The 15,981-nt window shown below is 40.5% G+C and overlaps 1 protein-coding gene and 1 long non-coding RNA gene across 2 annotated transcripts in view; one reads left to right on the top strand and one right to left on the bottom strand.

The window, feature by feature from the left end:
* Positions 1 to 891: 891 nt before the first annotated feature.
* Positions 892 to 15,981, bottom strand: part of atad1a (ATPase family AAA domain containing 1a) — a 190,799-nt gene continuing 175,709 nt past the window's right edge. The window contains exons 2-11 of the mRNA XM_026188047.2: positions 8,725 to 8,746; positions 8,114 to 8,314; positions 7,756 to 7,854; positions 7,566 to 7,686; positions 5,503 to 5,703; positions 5,013 to 5,119; positions 4,810 to 4,899; positions 4,121 to 4,171; positions 3,706 to 3,878; positions 892 to 1,316 (exon numbers count right to left, since the gene is read on the bottom strand). Coding sequence (XP_026043832.1) covers positions 1,187 to 1,316; positions 3,706 to 3,878; positions 4,121 to 4,171; positions 4,810 to 4,899; positions 5,013 to 5,119; positions 5,503 to 5,703; positions 7,566 to 7,686; positions 7,756 to 7,854; positions 8,114 to 8,287 — 1,146 coding nt within the window. The 5' untranslated portion in view covers positions 8,288 to 8,314; positions 8,725 to 8,746 and the 3' untranslated portion in view covers positions 892 to 1,186. The remainder of the gene's footprint in view (positions 1,317 to 3,705; positions 3,879 to 4,120; positions 4,172 to 4,809; positions 4,900 to 5,012; positions 5,120 to 5,502; positions 5,704 to 7,565; positions 7,687 to 7,755; positions 7,855 to 8,113; positions 8,315 to 8,724; positions 8,747 to 15,981) is intronic.
* On the top strand, positions 999 to 2,388 carry LOC145432133 (uncharacterized). Its single transcript, XR_013912411.1, has 2 exons — positions 999 to 1,344; positions 1,798 to 2,388. It is a non-coding gene; the product is annotated as an uncharacterized LOC145432133 (long non-coding RNA).

Raw genomic sequence — 15,981 nt, 5'->3', positions numbered from 1 at the left:
AATTCTAATCACATCACCAGTGCTTTCAAACCCACTGTGGTGGTGCGCAGCGGCCAAATTACAAAATTATATTCCATCACCAAATGCCTGTGAACCTTACAGTTACACCATGATTTGTTGCCATTTACAGAAGAGCTGATTTTACATCTAAAAACATGCAGTAGACATTTATATCTTAAATAATTTCAAATGAAATATTCTTCAAAATGCTCCTTGGGAGCAACAACTGTACATGAGTAATACATAACTACAGGATCAAATGAGGTATATGCATTCTCGTCTTACTTTCCAAGGTAAGGATGCAACCAACCACCTAAAACAAACAAAAACAAAACCCCCAAAACAACAACCACAACAAAAAAAGTTAATTCGCCATTGGAAAATAAAATGTGAAATATGAGTACATCAACCAAAACAAAGTGACAGTTACTTCCATTATCATCTGACAGGGATCAATAAAGACGACACAGGTTGCAAAATGGAAGTGGAATTGATTTCCAATAGTAAAACGTAAATCTTCTGTTTTAAAGAGTAATGCAGTAGAGCGTGCACAACTGTCTGACCCTGCCTCTTTCTCTGGACACTGCTACTCCTGAGGCTAAAATTCCTAGTGTTTGCTGGACACTTTGCTATCATATAAGAACTTTTGCAGAGCATGCGCTGTGTGTGACTCAACAGCATCAAAGTGAAGCTGAAATGTTCTTTCCAGAGTGTTGGGATAATATGACTGTACAGTGATTTAGATGGTTGCTCTTTTTAACTCCCCCAAAGATCAAAGATTGGTGTAAAAGCTGATTTGGAACTCGAAGGATTACCTTCATCTGAAAACACACAGTGAAGTTCCCAAACATCATCATTATATCATCATCATTTGGTGATTTTAAAATGGTCTTTGCTTTGTATTCTTCTGAAACAAGCTGTCACAGTGCCCTTGCGTGCTTTTCAAAGGAGACTGACCTCATGACTCTAAATATGTTGTAACTGTACACATGACGTGTGTCCTTTAAGATAAGCATGCTCAGAATAACTCCCTGTCTGGGAAACTAGGTTTAAGAAAAGCATGTCTGTCTGCTGCCTTTTTCAACTACACCTCTAACACTCTCAGAGTCTCAGCTTGGCAAGTTGGAACACACTGCGGACAGAGCTTGGAAGAATTCGCTTTTCCTCAGTGGTCCAGAGATGGTGTTTAATCCAGAGCAACCTCTGATACGATGGGTAGCATGAAGGTTGTGGCTTTCTTTGATTCCTTCATCTTGTCCAGGCCGAAGAGGAGGTCCAGCTGAGTGACTGGTCGCAACCGCTCCTCATCCACAGGTCTGGAGCCAAGGACACAAGAGATCAGAGGTCAGGCACAGAGGCCTAATAGCAGGTTTATACTTCTATACTGCACACAGCGTACGACATGTACTAGAGTCGCAGGAGAAATTTTATGGATTTCCACATGAATATGACCTAAAGCATCAGATTTCCACACTAAATCCTAAAAGTAGAAAATTGATCTCTCACATTGGCACCATCAGGGAAAACCCAGCAACAATGGTGTGCATGGCAGGGCTGCAAAGAGAACATTGCTGCCCGTCAGCAGTTTGCTAAAGATCACACAGACATGCCAGAAGGCTTTTGGAACAATGTTTTGTTGACAGATGAGCCCAAAATAGCATCTTTTGGGGCTCAAATAAAAAACCCATCTCTTCTGTCAGAAGAGAGGAAAACACTGCATTCCAACATAATAACCTAATTCCATCTGTGCACTGCATAATCATAATCATCCTGTCATGGTTTGTGTCTGTTTTGCAGCATCTGGGCCATGATGGAGCAACACATTTTGAATTTCAATGTCAGATTGTAATGGAAAATGTCAGGACATCTGTCTGAGGTCTGAAGAAAAAGTGGGCCGCGCAGTACGTCACCAACTCTTAGCACGAATGTACTTCAACCACAGACTGGTGAAAGAAGTATAACGTTTTGGGACGGCCCGAATCCAACTGCATTCAACTTAAAAGACGTGGAAGGCGTCTGAGCAGCTGTGAGAAAACCTCAACCCCGAGATGAAGCTATTTTGGGCGTTTGAATCGGTTCAATTTCCTCCAAGTGGAAGTGCAGGACTGACCGACCGTTACCAGAAATGGTTTGCTGCAGCTATTTTGAAGAATGGCGTCACACCAAATACTGAAAGCATGCATACTTTCACCCCTCACAGATCTGCAACAGTGGATCATTTTCCTTAATAAATACAAAAATAATTTGAAATGTGTTATGTTTTTCTAATTTTGTGACTTTTGTTCAAATCTCATGTTTTAGGTCATGGAAAATTCCAAAGGTTTCACAAACGAAATGTAGACACTTACATATGCTCTCTTTGCTATAAAATAAAAAATAACTATAAAATGTTTTTGTTTGGTTTTTTTACAATACACACAGCTCAGTTTGAGCTGAAGTGGGCTCCTTCCTGTCAGTGTAAAGACGTTTACCTGCACCTTTATTCCCAGAGATATCTTTATAAAGGGAAAAAAGAAAAAACCTAAACCCCAGTTTAACAGTATAGCTCTGTTTTTCTACATAATACAGAAACACTGCTGCTGAAGGTTAATGAAAGAGCACAACTCTTTGGGCTTAAACTGTATGAAATACATGTGTAAAATCACATTAAAATTCCTGATAGCTTTAATTATGAAGCAGAAAGTTTTTGTTAATTTACAGAAAATTCCCTTTTATTATTATTTATTTATATATTTATACTGTGGATCCAGTGTAAGCCCCCCACTCCCATCTAAATTCAATTAAAATTCAATTTAAAGTCCAAAATGTATGCTCTCCTTTACATTTCCCAAAGCCTTCCAGTGGGCTGGATTCTGCACCCCAAGGCCTGATGTTTCACTCTCTTGTTTCACAAAATCTGTCACTGATTGTAAAAGATTTATCTTACAGGATGCAAACTGTCTGAATGAGATAAGATATAAACTTCTGTTGCAAACACACTGCATACTCCACGTACTAAGAATTAATGTGCACACTGAAACTGGAAGACCCCTACCATCCTGTGTGAAATATGTGATTTCACTATCGCAATGATTACCGAGAACTACAGTGATTTAGTTCAGAGCCTTCACTTCACCATCACCTTCAGATTCTTTTTCCTTGGTTTTATAATTGGAAAGAGCCTATCCATGAATGCTTTTGAGTTCTCAACACTTAAAAGTTAAAAATACTCTTTCAGCAACAATGGCTTGCACCAACAGTGGTTCCAGTAGTCGCTTAGCAACAGCTGAACAAAGGCTTACCCAGATCAGACATTTTCACAAATCTTTTCTATAAGTCTTTTATATATGCTCAGATAATAAAAACCAGTCATCCATTTCTAACAGTGCCTAGTTTAATAACAGTACTGTGCGATGCTGACAGTTGTGTATGTAAGGAATCAGGATGTAATCATTTTAATTAAGATCATCCTTCCTTTTATGTCGTATTATAATCACTACTATTGAGCGGTCTTGAAGTGTGAATATCTGTGAAGAAAACTGGATGTAATGGTATAGTTGTGGGAATATGAAGTTGAATGTGAGGCTGTGTACCAGTACAAATATCACTTAATGTAATATGTGCTTTAAAAACAAACAAACAGCCTGGTCTAGTCACAAACTGTCACTGAAGCTCAGTGAACACAAGTGCTATGAAATCTTGTGGGTGTCTGAATATGAGTCATACCTTTCCTCCTCCTGGCAGTCCTGCAGCTGCTGAGCGATCTGCCTCATCTGCTCCTTGCGGACATAGTCCCGTACTCGGTACATGGCAGCGTCGCGGCAGAGCTCCCGGAGGTCACTCCCAGAGTAGCCTTCTGTCTTCTCAGCAATCTCCTTCAGATTTATTGCGTTGCTCAGCTGAGCAGAAAAGACGTCAAGCAATGTGAGATGATTATACAGAATTGAGCTGTCACTAATCTTTGAACTGTGCTTGTTGCTGCCAATCAAATGCCAACTAATCATGGGTGATCTGATTCATTGTAACGTGAAGTGACAGTGGAAATACAGGTGTGAAATGAGTCTATGATAATGGAACAAGATAACAGCAGAGCTGAACAATTTCTTCTGCTGTTGATAAAGATAAAAAGAAACCATCTTACGTTTTCTCCTGCCAAGATGAGTCTCAGGATGTCTTCTCTCTGCCTTGTGTTCTGCAAAGGAGAGGACAGTCGTTCATATTAGGAAAGTAAATTGCTGTCTAGCCTATCATCATACATCTCCTGCATAAATTCAGGAATGCTTGCATGTGCCTCCTCTGCTGTTCTCCAACTTTGAAAAGTGTTCATCGGATCCATTTCAAACCTGGCAGAGGTACAGCTGGAAAGCCGAGTAAGTGTAGTGTTGAGTTTGAGGTCTCTAAGATGAGGGGTGAACTCATTTTCAGGGATTTTTTTTGGTTATCAGAAGCCAGTGAATCCCTAGTGGATATTACATGCGCTGGTTTTTTAGGTACTACCCCTCAGGCTCCTAGTAGATTCTCCTATGGTGTTCACAAGATTATCAGAAAGCTTGGCCTCTGGTCTTGATCTTGAGGTCACTGAAATTCAAACTTGTCTGAGATTTGTAGTAGATGGACCTAAAGTTTGAATTTCAAAATCCTACGTTGCCTTATTCAGAAATTATTGCACTCACAAACTTGGGTGTCCACCCTGCCTGCTTACCTGTTGGGGTGACAATAATCCCCTATCAGCCTTTTATGGTTGAGGGGTAAAAACTGTCAGTGACCAGAAATATATGGACACAACTGTAGACAGAATAAAGCCTCCTTGTGTATTTGCACACATCTTACCGGCAAGCCGATATGAAAAGTTGTGGGCATCCTGCGGAGAATGGCTGGATCCAGGTCCTGCGGCCTGTTCGTGGCTCCCATCACCATAACCTAAATTTTGAGAATCACAGTTTTAATACATTATTTCACAGGAACTACCTGCTGCATTGCAATGTTTTCTGGCAATTGCATTACAGTATAAGAAAGCATTCTGGTTGTGTTACCTGGGTGGTTGATGAGGTGTCCAGGCCATCCCATAGGCTCATGAACTGGGCTTTCATCATGGCTGTGGCCTCGTGGTCCATGCTGGAGCGATTCCTTAGAAATGATTCTAACATGCAGCACATAGAAAACATTTACACAAGACTAATCTTGCTAACTTGGCCAGCTCTGCAGCAGTGACTATGACACAGTATGTGGGGCCAATGAGTGCCTAGGACTCGGCTAACGTATTTATATTGAACTCATATAATTTAAAGACAAGATTAACAAAAAGGCAAGATACATTTTAGATTCTGTTTAAATTACAGCTATTGTGGGCACTGCAATATCGATCACAAGGTCAAATCCACTTAGAAACCATGGAAAGAATGTAATGCAAATTAAACAATATCTGTCATATCTGAATGAATGAAAATGAAGCTAGCTCACATCCACTAGTGCAATAAACTAACATTCTACACTTTTGACATGCGTCCTGCAAATGAAGCTTACCAATCTCATCGATGAAGATAATACAAGGCTGAATTTTGACAGCTAACGAGAAGACTGCCGCAGTCAGCTTTTGTGACTCGCCGTACCACATGTCAGTCAGCGTGGAGGCCTGAAGGTTGATAAACCTGCATCCCGACGCTCTGGCAGTTGCCTTGGCAATCATAGTCTTACCGCAGCCCGGAGGACCGAATAATAAAACACCTGAGAGGACGAAAAGTAAAGAATTAAAATACAGTGATTCTCATCACATCTTGTAATATCTGAACAAAAACAAAACAGATTTTTACTCTCACTTCTGCAGTTTATAGACTTTGTAATTTTAACCTGACTCGTTTTAACCTTCACTGGCAACTGCACTGACATTTGCAACACGTGTATCAAATCTGGCTCGATCTCGTCCCAGAAGCATTTTTTTCCTTTTGGTTTGTTTTAAATGATGCGATACAAACAAAGCCTGAAGTCTAGAGACTGAACTTGATTCCCAAAGCAGCTCATTTTGGAGGTTGACTCATCCTGAAGCTATGTGTAAAGACTATCCACAGAAAGCAAAACATTCCTCTTAGTGATCTTTCACTGTCACGCTGCCAAGTGGATAAATCCTGCTTTTTTTGGCAGATTAAAATCGCAGTGCTATTCACTGGGTAGATATTTTGACAGTGATTAGGCAGAGGATGGCAAAAATACAAACTTAGAAAATTATAACCACAGTTTCAGAAGGTAATTTCATGTTAGCTAGTTTTTGATGCAAATCCACATTAATGTTCATGATGGGGAAAAAGGACATTTAAAATCTAACAGTAACTTTGTTCTCAGTCTTACAGAGCTACAGATTCTGATTTTTCACGATGAATTCAAGGGTAATTTGAAGGTTTTTAAACTTGAGTTCATGATCCTGAACATGCACAAATCTTCACTGGGCAACTGACTAATCTCAACTTAACACAGCTCACTAGAAACAAAGTAAAATACACAAAGAACAAGGTTATAGAAAGCTAGACTGCATTTACAGTAAGATTTCTGAATGACTAGAAAAACCAAATCCCATTCACACAATAGCTCAGTCACACCAGAGTAGAAATGGGATGGCAACCTCCTTGCAACTAAGAAAGCTTGGTGTTTGCTTAATGACTACAGTGATTTTTTTAGCATTTGGGGATCAATTGCAAGTACTTACAGTGACTGCTCTTGATTGCAAGGCTTTGCTCAGGTCGCTTGGTGGCCGATTTCCAAATAATCGCAGTCTGACTGCAATCACTCTCCGAAAGATTGGCAGAAATGTGCAAATAACTGTGTTTTCATTTAGGCTATAAAACTAGATAGACTGCCAATAATTTGAAACCAGTCTTCACTGATGAACTCAACTTGTCTGAGATGTGTCTCTCTGCATTAGGGGGTTTTGACTCAACTGCTTGCCAAATTGTCATTTTCTTCAACTCACACAGCAAAACTGAAAACTCAGAGTAAAAATCCATTATACTTTGGAAAATATCAATCCTCCACAGAGAGTTAAATTTGGTTTTACCTGAAAACAAAAATATAGCTCTATGGGCTCTTTTATTAGTGACTGTCAGTCCTCTGGCTACAGCAAAACTGAATGTCAGGAGGTGGAGCTCGACTCTGTTAGTTAGCATTAACCAATGAATTACATAATGAACTAGCTTTCCACTCCCAAAAACTAATTTAAAAATGTATCTAATTTTAACTGTTTCAACCTTGTTATATTTTATCTCTGTATGTCAAATTTGAACCTTCTATGTTCCTTAAAGGGAACATGAAGATTAAATGTCTCTGCAGCTGGATCACAGACACTACTACAGTAGCACTGTATGACACAGTTAAAAATAAGCCTTATTTATCTTATACAGAATCTTGGTGCAGCCCCTCAGTTCATCCTTTGTCAGCACTTATAGCAGTATTTAGAGAAGTCTGAAGGAATGCTTGCATGTACACTGTCCTTATCGTCAACATGAGAGGAAATAAAAAAAAGCATAAGAGTTCCTGTTTAAAGAGTCAGCGTAAAATCTGATCAGTTCCAGATTAGATTAGATTTCATGCTGTGGTACCTTTGGGGGGCTGAAATAGTTTGGAATTCGCCATAAGGTGTCTCTTCTGAAAGGGCAGGATGACTGTATCTTGAAGCTCATTGATAACTTCATCCAGACCTGCAATATCTCTCCAGGATACCTGCAGGAAGGTGAAGTTATTCATAAATCTCTGAGCAACATAAAAAAGACTGATGATTACAACCGTTACCTTCATAGTTTGTGGATCAACTAGATGAGATGCAATGTTCATCTCATATTCTGTAAGTCTGACCCCCTCAACACCAATCCTCTTCATCAGCTGCTCTGCCTGAGGGGTCAAGAAACACTTCTTAGCTGAAGACACAAAACGATAACAGACATTGTGCACAATCTTTCTTTTTATCTCAAAGCATCTTTACATCATGCTTTGAATGTACAAGAACAGATAGTGCTTGCTGCATTGTGAGCCAGGAAAAACGCCTGACCTTGGCAGCATTTCTGGAACACTGTTCAATAACAGCATCAACCTTGAGCTTACGGTATTTTACAGATTGCGTGTTTATAATGTGTGCTGATGCATGACATACCCTCTTCTTGGCTTGGTTTTTCTGTTTGGAGGTAGGATCCATTGCATCTAAGACCCATTTGATGCTGTAGTACGTGGCGGCACCAAAGACGGTCAACCTGAACAACATGCCAACCACTTCATTCCTAGACAACGGCCGCATCAGGGCCTCCCTGGGCAGATCTTTCAGCAGCATCTCTGATGGCTGATGTCAATCCATTGGCTGGATAACGAGGTGGAAATATACAAACGAAGTTATTACAACCACATAAGGTCAATTACAGCTCTCGCCTTTTATAAGGCTAAACAAGCTCTCACTTGTATTAGGTTTATGATGCCTAAGCTAGGACTGCGGGTCATGTTTATGCAAACGCAATGTCGCTATTTCAGTAAATAAATTACATTCGTGGTTCACATTTTTATTGGAATAAATGAACTCAATTCGCAGGTTAGCTTCTCCGGGGAAGCTAAAGCTAACAGGCTAGAGCTTCAACTTGAAAGCAGCAAACTGTGTTTGTAACATCGTGAAATTTTGACCTCACGCGAAATAAAACGTCTCACCCTTGCTACGTGTGCTGCTACGCTTAAACGTAACCTCTACTATGATATAAAAGACAAAATAGTGACACTTACAAAACGGGAACGTAACGAAAATGTATTTACTGTGCAACAACCTTTGACGTCCGGGTAGGAACAAACACTTTAGTTCCAGAAAGCACGATGAGGAGTTCACAGAGTTAGCCACTGGATGGCAGAACGTCCACACAGTTATTTCACGCATCAGTAGCATGGACAGCATTTACAGTGCTGCAGAAATAGTAGTTCTTATTACTCCCCAAGGGAAAGGTAAGAGCCTTGAAATAACATTTATAGTTTTGGCAAGTCAGTTGTGGACATGTTGATTGAACTGAGTAAAAGCTTACATTTATAAAAGGAATAGCTTTACATATATTTTGTACAAAAATGTCAGCAGCATCATGGAATACTGTAGCTAACATAATTTATAATAACCAATCACATAATCTCTATTTTTTTCACGATTTTAAAATGATTTTCTTTGTTTTTTTATGTTTTAAAGTCAAAGGCTCTACAGTATTTTTTGCTCTTGGGTGAAATGCTTTTCTGTGGGTGTCTGGGATCTGTTAGAAAACACTGTGATTGGACACCCAAACATGTCCTGGGGTATGCTTCATGCAAATGTACCCTAGTAAAAGATAGGACAAATCTCAAGCCGTAATCTGTGTTTGGTCTCCACTCATCTTCAGCACGGTCTGATAATGGATAATTCAGTCTTCTAAACAGCAGTCTCAAAGATAAGGCTGTAACAAATGGCCTTCTCCTACAAGCAATTTATCACACATGTGCCTGAGGGATTGTTAATTGTCACGGAGTCCAAGTTAAATTTGATGATGCTTTTGGAGCTTTTGTGCAAACGAATCCCTGTTTTTCATCACCGTATTACTACTAAGAAAAATATAAAGTATAAAAGTGTAAAAAACTGTTTTAATTATGTAAGAACTGCTTAATTTACAAAATTTTACATCAAATGATTTAATGAACACCCAGATTTCTGCAAGACACACAGCTCCTGCTTTAACCTGAGATCCAAATAAACAACAGCCTGGCACTGCTTACCACACCATTTGGGCATGATTAGTTACATTTTGTATAATGCTCCAGAAAATGAGAATTTGTCCTTTAAAATTTTACTTTTTTTAATTCCCCATTTGAGTTAAGTAAAATCTTACAAAGCTTCTACCCTGTGTAGACCAAGTAGTTGCCCAAATTGGATGCAGAATTAAATTCTGCACGGTTACAGCTTTAACCATCCAGTGAAGTTAAGTCCACCTTTGTTGTGGAAAATGGCGCACAGGCTGCTATTCTGCACACCTTTGGCTGTGAAAATGTTTCATGAAAAGCTTCAATCCCCCTGTACTGCAGCAGCAAGTCCCAGGAGATAGCAGCCTGACTCGGCCATTTTGATGGGTCTGGGCATAAAAGCGCAGGCTTGTGTATCTGCAAAGTGCAGCCGGGGCTCTACATTCCCACAACGCCTTGCACCTTGCCCAAACAACCGCTCTCAAGCGGGTGGGAGTACAACAAAAGAAGAAAAAAAAGAAAGAAAGAAAAAACATATTCAGCTCCCTGTCAAACCTCCACGATGCGGAGGCTGAAGTAAAACCTAAAGCTAGCTGCTTGGAGCTTTCACATGCCAAAATTGCATTCTTTGGAGAAAACAGTCTGGCAAGTGATTGTTTTGCTGTTAGAGATATAAATCCTTGTCGAGTAATAATAGTTCTGTCATTATGCTCCACCGCACCACTCTTTTTCCCTCAGTTTATATTAGTTGATTTTTTTTATGTGTGTGACAAAAGGATAATGGGATTAGTCTAGTTTTTTTTAAGTGCACAAGGTAAAGTGTTAAACACTTAAGTAAATGCTGGTCACACACAGTATTTAATTACCCTTTTGGTCTCAGAGGAAGAGAAATTACCTGGAGCTGCACAGGATAAGGAATCATTGGGGAGTGAGTTATTTGCTTGCCAGTGCAAGGTTTTACTTTTAAATAACATCCATCTATCTATCTATCTATCTATCTATCTATCTATCTATCTATCTATCTATCTATCTATCTATCTATCTATCTATCTATCTATCTATCTATCTATCTATCTATCTATCTATCTATCTATCTATCTATCTATCTATCTATCTATCTATCTATCTATCTATCTATCTATCTATCTATCTGTGATTTTTGTTATGATTTTAGTTTTTAAAAAAAAAGACATTCTGGCATTTGTGGTCATAAAGAAACAAGATCAGCAGCCTGCTTCCTATGCGTAACCTTCATTTATTCTCTTTAATTGCAGTGCTTCTCTGGCTTCTGCTTGCCCTTTTTTGGCACCTACCCGTTGATAACTGTTCAGGGACGTAGTATAAATGATTCATGTCTGTCATATGACAAATAAGCCGATCATAGTCATTTGGCATGGATGAAAAGCAGAGGGATGAACAGACAAGAGACACATGAAAGAATGGATGTCTGGGTGAGACTCGGTTCGATACTGCTCAACAAAAGGATTTCACATGAGGCTGAGGCTTCCTCAGGCATCCCGCACTCTTTGTTCATTTTGCCAAGTTAACTCACACAAGTCGACAACCTGCCGACATTGCCAGAGAAGGATGATAACAGCTGTAGTTCCAGACAGACAACCCTCTACTGTTTCCTCAAATCTGCAGGCCTCAGTGTGGTTACTCCAGCACTGGCGACACATAGAAAATACCCCCCAAAAGCCAAGAGATAATTTGTTTTTACCTTCTCTTCCATCACCTGAGGCAGGTGAGAAGACGTTCCCAATGGCACATCAATCCATGCATTTAGATTAGGTATTTAGATTCTGTCAGACATTCTTATGTGAAAATAACGTGGTTTAATGGATCAATGCAGCCAGGAATTCAGGGTAAATATTCCATACATAATCTGCCAGTCAAAGGTTTGGACACACCTTCTCATTTAATGGATTTTCTTTATTTTTAATACTTTCTACATTGTAGAGACATATTGAAGACATTATGAAGCAAGATATATGGAATTATGGAGTTAGCAATGAAAAAATTGATAAATAACTCTAAATATGTTTTATATTTTAGATTCCTCAAAGCAGCCACCCTTTGCTTTGTTGACAGTGCTGCAAACCGTTGGTCTTCTCTCAATGAGCTTCATGATCAAGTCACTTGAAATGCTTTTCACTTCACAGTTGTGCCTTGTCCAGGTTCATTTGTGGAATTTCTTGCCTTCTTAATGGGACTGGGACCCTCAGTTGTGTTGTGCAGGTCAGGTTGGTACACAGCTGACAGCCCTATTTGACAACTGTCAGAATTCCTATTATGGCAAGAACCAATCAGCTAAGTAAAGAGAAACAAGAGTCCATCATTATTTTAATAACTGAAGGTCAGCAAGTCCAGAAAACTGCTAAAACTTTGAATGTGTTCCCAACTGCAGTTGCCAAAACCATCAAGCGCTACAATGAAAGTGGCTCACATGAGAACCGCCCCGGGAAAGGAAGACCAAGAGTCACCTCTGCTGCTGAAGATAAATTCATCCGAGTCACCAGCCTCAGAAATCGCAAGTTAACAGCGCCGCAGACTAGAGGCCAGATAAATGCCACACAGAGTTCCAGTAACAGACACATCTCTACTGTTCAGAGGAGACTGCGTGAATCAGGCCTTTATGGTCAAATAGCTGCTAAGAAACCACCACTAAGGAAAAGCAACAAGCAGAAGAGATTTGTTTGGTCCAAGAAACACAAGGAATGGACATTAGACTAGTGGAAATCCAATTTTGAGATCTTTGGTTCCACCCAACGTGGAAAAGGTGAACAGATGGTCTCTACATGTATGGTTCCCACTGTGAAGCATGGAGGAGGAGGTGTGATGGTGTGGGGGTGCTTTGCTGTTGACACTGTTGGGGATTTGAACCAGCATGGCTGCCACAGCATCCAGCAGTGACATGCTATCCCATTCAGTTCAGATCGATCTATCTATCTATCTATCTATCTATCTATCTATCTATCTATCTATCTATCTATCTATCTATCTATCTATCTATCTATCTATCTATCTATCTATCTATCTATCTATCTATCTATCTATCTATCTATCTATCTATCTATCTACCAAAATAACAGTAGTGACAAGATTAAAAAGACAAATAATAATAGTGTAACCGAATAAAACATTTAGGTATATTAACTGACATGTGAAAGCTTGACACAGTGTCTTATTAAAGGGAAGTTTTCCAGAGATGGCTAGCAGAACGACTGTAAGTTACTGTCATGGAGTGAAAGTTTGAAAATGGTAACATAAGCTGATTTCTGTCACCCGGAGACACAGATCGCAGATACAGCGCTATCACATGAGATGGATTTTCAACACTTTTTTTCTTTCCGTAAACGCAGACTTATAATGTGTTATCACCTGTCATCGTTGACAGGCTGTTGGGCCTGATTATCTCTTTCTAAAATGACATGCAGCGGCAGTGTTTGTGGAGACCTCCGGGAGAATGTCACGCCTGCACGGGAATTACAAAGGGCAACATGCAACACTTTATACAAAACACACTGAACTGGTTTGGGTATTATTTTATGTCAACTTGAATTAACGCCTGTGTCAAATGTTTGCACATATATGTGCTAAACAGGGCTCTGTACACTGTGCACACTGTAGTTTGGTGGGATACGTCTTTATTGTTGAGGTGCTGAATACTTTTCTGTGTACTGCTGTCATACTGACTTGACACCTAATTTAACGATGACATAAAACCTGACAGTCATAAACTTAACTTCACTTTTATTTATTATATATTCCTCTTCTTCCTTTGCCTCTGACTTTTGTGATATTTTCACCTGAACATCCTGAGAAGGAATAAAGGCTACAGTTCAGGAAGAGAAGTTCAGACTGATTTATCATAGTGAACTGGAATCCAGTTTAAAGGGTGGGGGTGGGGGTTGATTAGCAAATGTTCCCAGAAAACCTCACCACTTCAACAGGATGACATCCTCACAGGAGAAGCTGGACCTGCTGGGTCCATAATCTCCACGTGACATAAAGCGGTGTGAACGCAGGAGATGAAATTGAAATGAACACCTCAAATTCCTCAGGAAAACTCGAATAAGAAACACCCCAGGGAAGTTAGATAGTGGGGGCTGGTGTCTGCGTACGTGTGCAAACGGTGGCAGCCCTTATGTGGGCTTCGAAAAAGCACAGAAGTGGCAAAGCTACTCTGACAAGGAGGACGTTTAAGTTCAGAGCATGTGAGACTTGTCCCGTCGAGTGAAAACAATTGGCCAGCCCCAGCTCCAATTCATCAAAGTGACAGCACTTGGCCACGTGGAAATGAATGAATAAATAAAGGAGAATGCATTCAGTGTGCAGATAAAGAGTAGCCTGCTGGGTAGACACTGCCAGAGAGGACTGTCAGTATATATACCATTCAGCCCTTGTTGGCAAAATGACATCCTCCAAGAATGAAACACTTGCATGAGGTTTCCTGCTCCCTGCTACACATGACATGCAAATGATTTGTGACAGTGGGAATAAAATTTAATCTCTACAATTCCCGTTTTGCTGTTCATCCGCTGATACCGTAACCCCTGCAGCATGGCTGCTGCTTGTTGTCATGTGGAGTAGTTGACCTCGGAAACTCAAGCATCAGCATCCTCTCCTTGACTTTGACTATTAAAAAAAAGGGGTTACCTCACCCTATGTCTCCTGCTCTTGAGCTATGACCTGCCACATATCCATTATTGATTATCACTTTCTGTTACTGCAGAGTTTCGACGGTTACCTATAGGCTTCTGTGATGCAATATGAAGCTCCCTTTATGTGCAAATCAAAAGAAATAGGAGTGTCTTTGAAGGGGGAGTAGAAACACAGGGTTCTCCTCACAGGAGAAATATGCGTATTTTTTCTTGTTTATGGTTAGATAAGAAAATAGTTTTCATAGCTTTAGGCTAAATCTCAAAGTATAGGCAGCAGACTCTCAGCACATGTGCCAGCATTACTTAGGACGTTCTGCTCAGTACGCTGCGTGCAGGTGTGTGGCTGCTGTAGCGTACTGATGCCAGGATGCATCACGGTATCAATCTTCTCTGCTAACACTTTCCCATTTTCCCCATATTGCCAAACTATCCCCTTGTATAAGTATGAATGAAAACTCCATTTTGCAACGGAGGCCTGAGAACGTTTCTTCTGTGTCATTTGTCACTCAAAGCCACTTTAAATGCATCACTCAGTTCGAACTTTTTATGGGATTTCTTGGATCAATCCATCATCGCTCGAACAAAACAGATTTGAACAGCACAAGCAACTTTTTCCCCTCCTCCCCCCACCCTTGTGCGGACAAAAAGGCTCTTATTTTCCCAATGAGCTGGGCTCCCTCAGCTGTGGCATATCATTCTGAGTGACACCTTCATCATAAATTACATACAGGCAGCACGATGGCACCCAACTTTACCCTGGGGTAAGCAGTGGGTGGTGCGCGAGTTGTGGGGGGAGTCTTGTGTTGCTTGGCTGCACAGGGAACAATATTGATTAACACTCATGTTTCTTTTGAATCAATCTCCATCACCTATCGGCCATTTTCTCCATTATATTTCATCTGGGGGAAGACGGATGGTGGAGATGGGTGGATGTGTGCAGGGAGCCTATCTGTTGCACTGCAGAGATTCCATCAGCAGATTTAGTGTTGTCTCCATCACCACCAGAATTGCCTAATGGAGGGCGGGCACATCACTGTCACTACCTGCATCCCCCCCCCCACACACACACTTCCATCTTCCCCATTCTCACCCCCCCCCCCCTTAACCTCCACCCTTGGGGATCCAGAGGCAACATTTACTTTGGATGATTAAAACTCCTGCCACATAGGACCTGGAGGCACAGCGAGACGCCCTCCCTGACAGGTGGATGTGTGGTTTTTGTCTCTAAATGTACCCAAAAACAATACATGTGTTACTCTCTGCATGTGTATTTGAAGTGAAGGAATAATTTCTAGCTTGCTGTTGCTGTCTCCGTGAAGCACAAATAAAGTGGCTGGTGTGGATGCTTCGCCATTCATTTTTTAGTTGATGCATCAATTCTTACCCCAGGCAGATCCGAAATAATGGAACATTTTTCACGTCAATCAAAGTCCAAAGATAATGAATATCCTTCCATATTTCTTTATTTATTATTTGACACGATATTAAATCAGAAGCCATATTTTGTACCGCCCGACCCCCGCTAACCCCCACCCGAGACCACCGCCACATGGCATATTTATCCTCAAAAACAATCTAAGTTTTGATTGTTCCCCGATAAGCCCTGAGCTGCTGGATGGAGCCTCTG

The sequence above is a fragment of the Astatotilapia calliptera genome, chromosome 12 (assembly GCF_964374335.1).
Source record: "Astatotilapia calliptera chromosome 12, fAstCal68.1, whole genome shotgun sequence".
NCBI lineage: Eukaryota > Metazoa > Chordata > Actinopteri > Cichliformes > Cichlidae > Astatotilapia > Astatotilapia calliptera.
The sequence above is the reverse complement of the archived record's forward strand: the minus strand, read 5'-3'. Positions and strand labels throughout refer to the sequence as shown.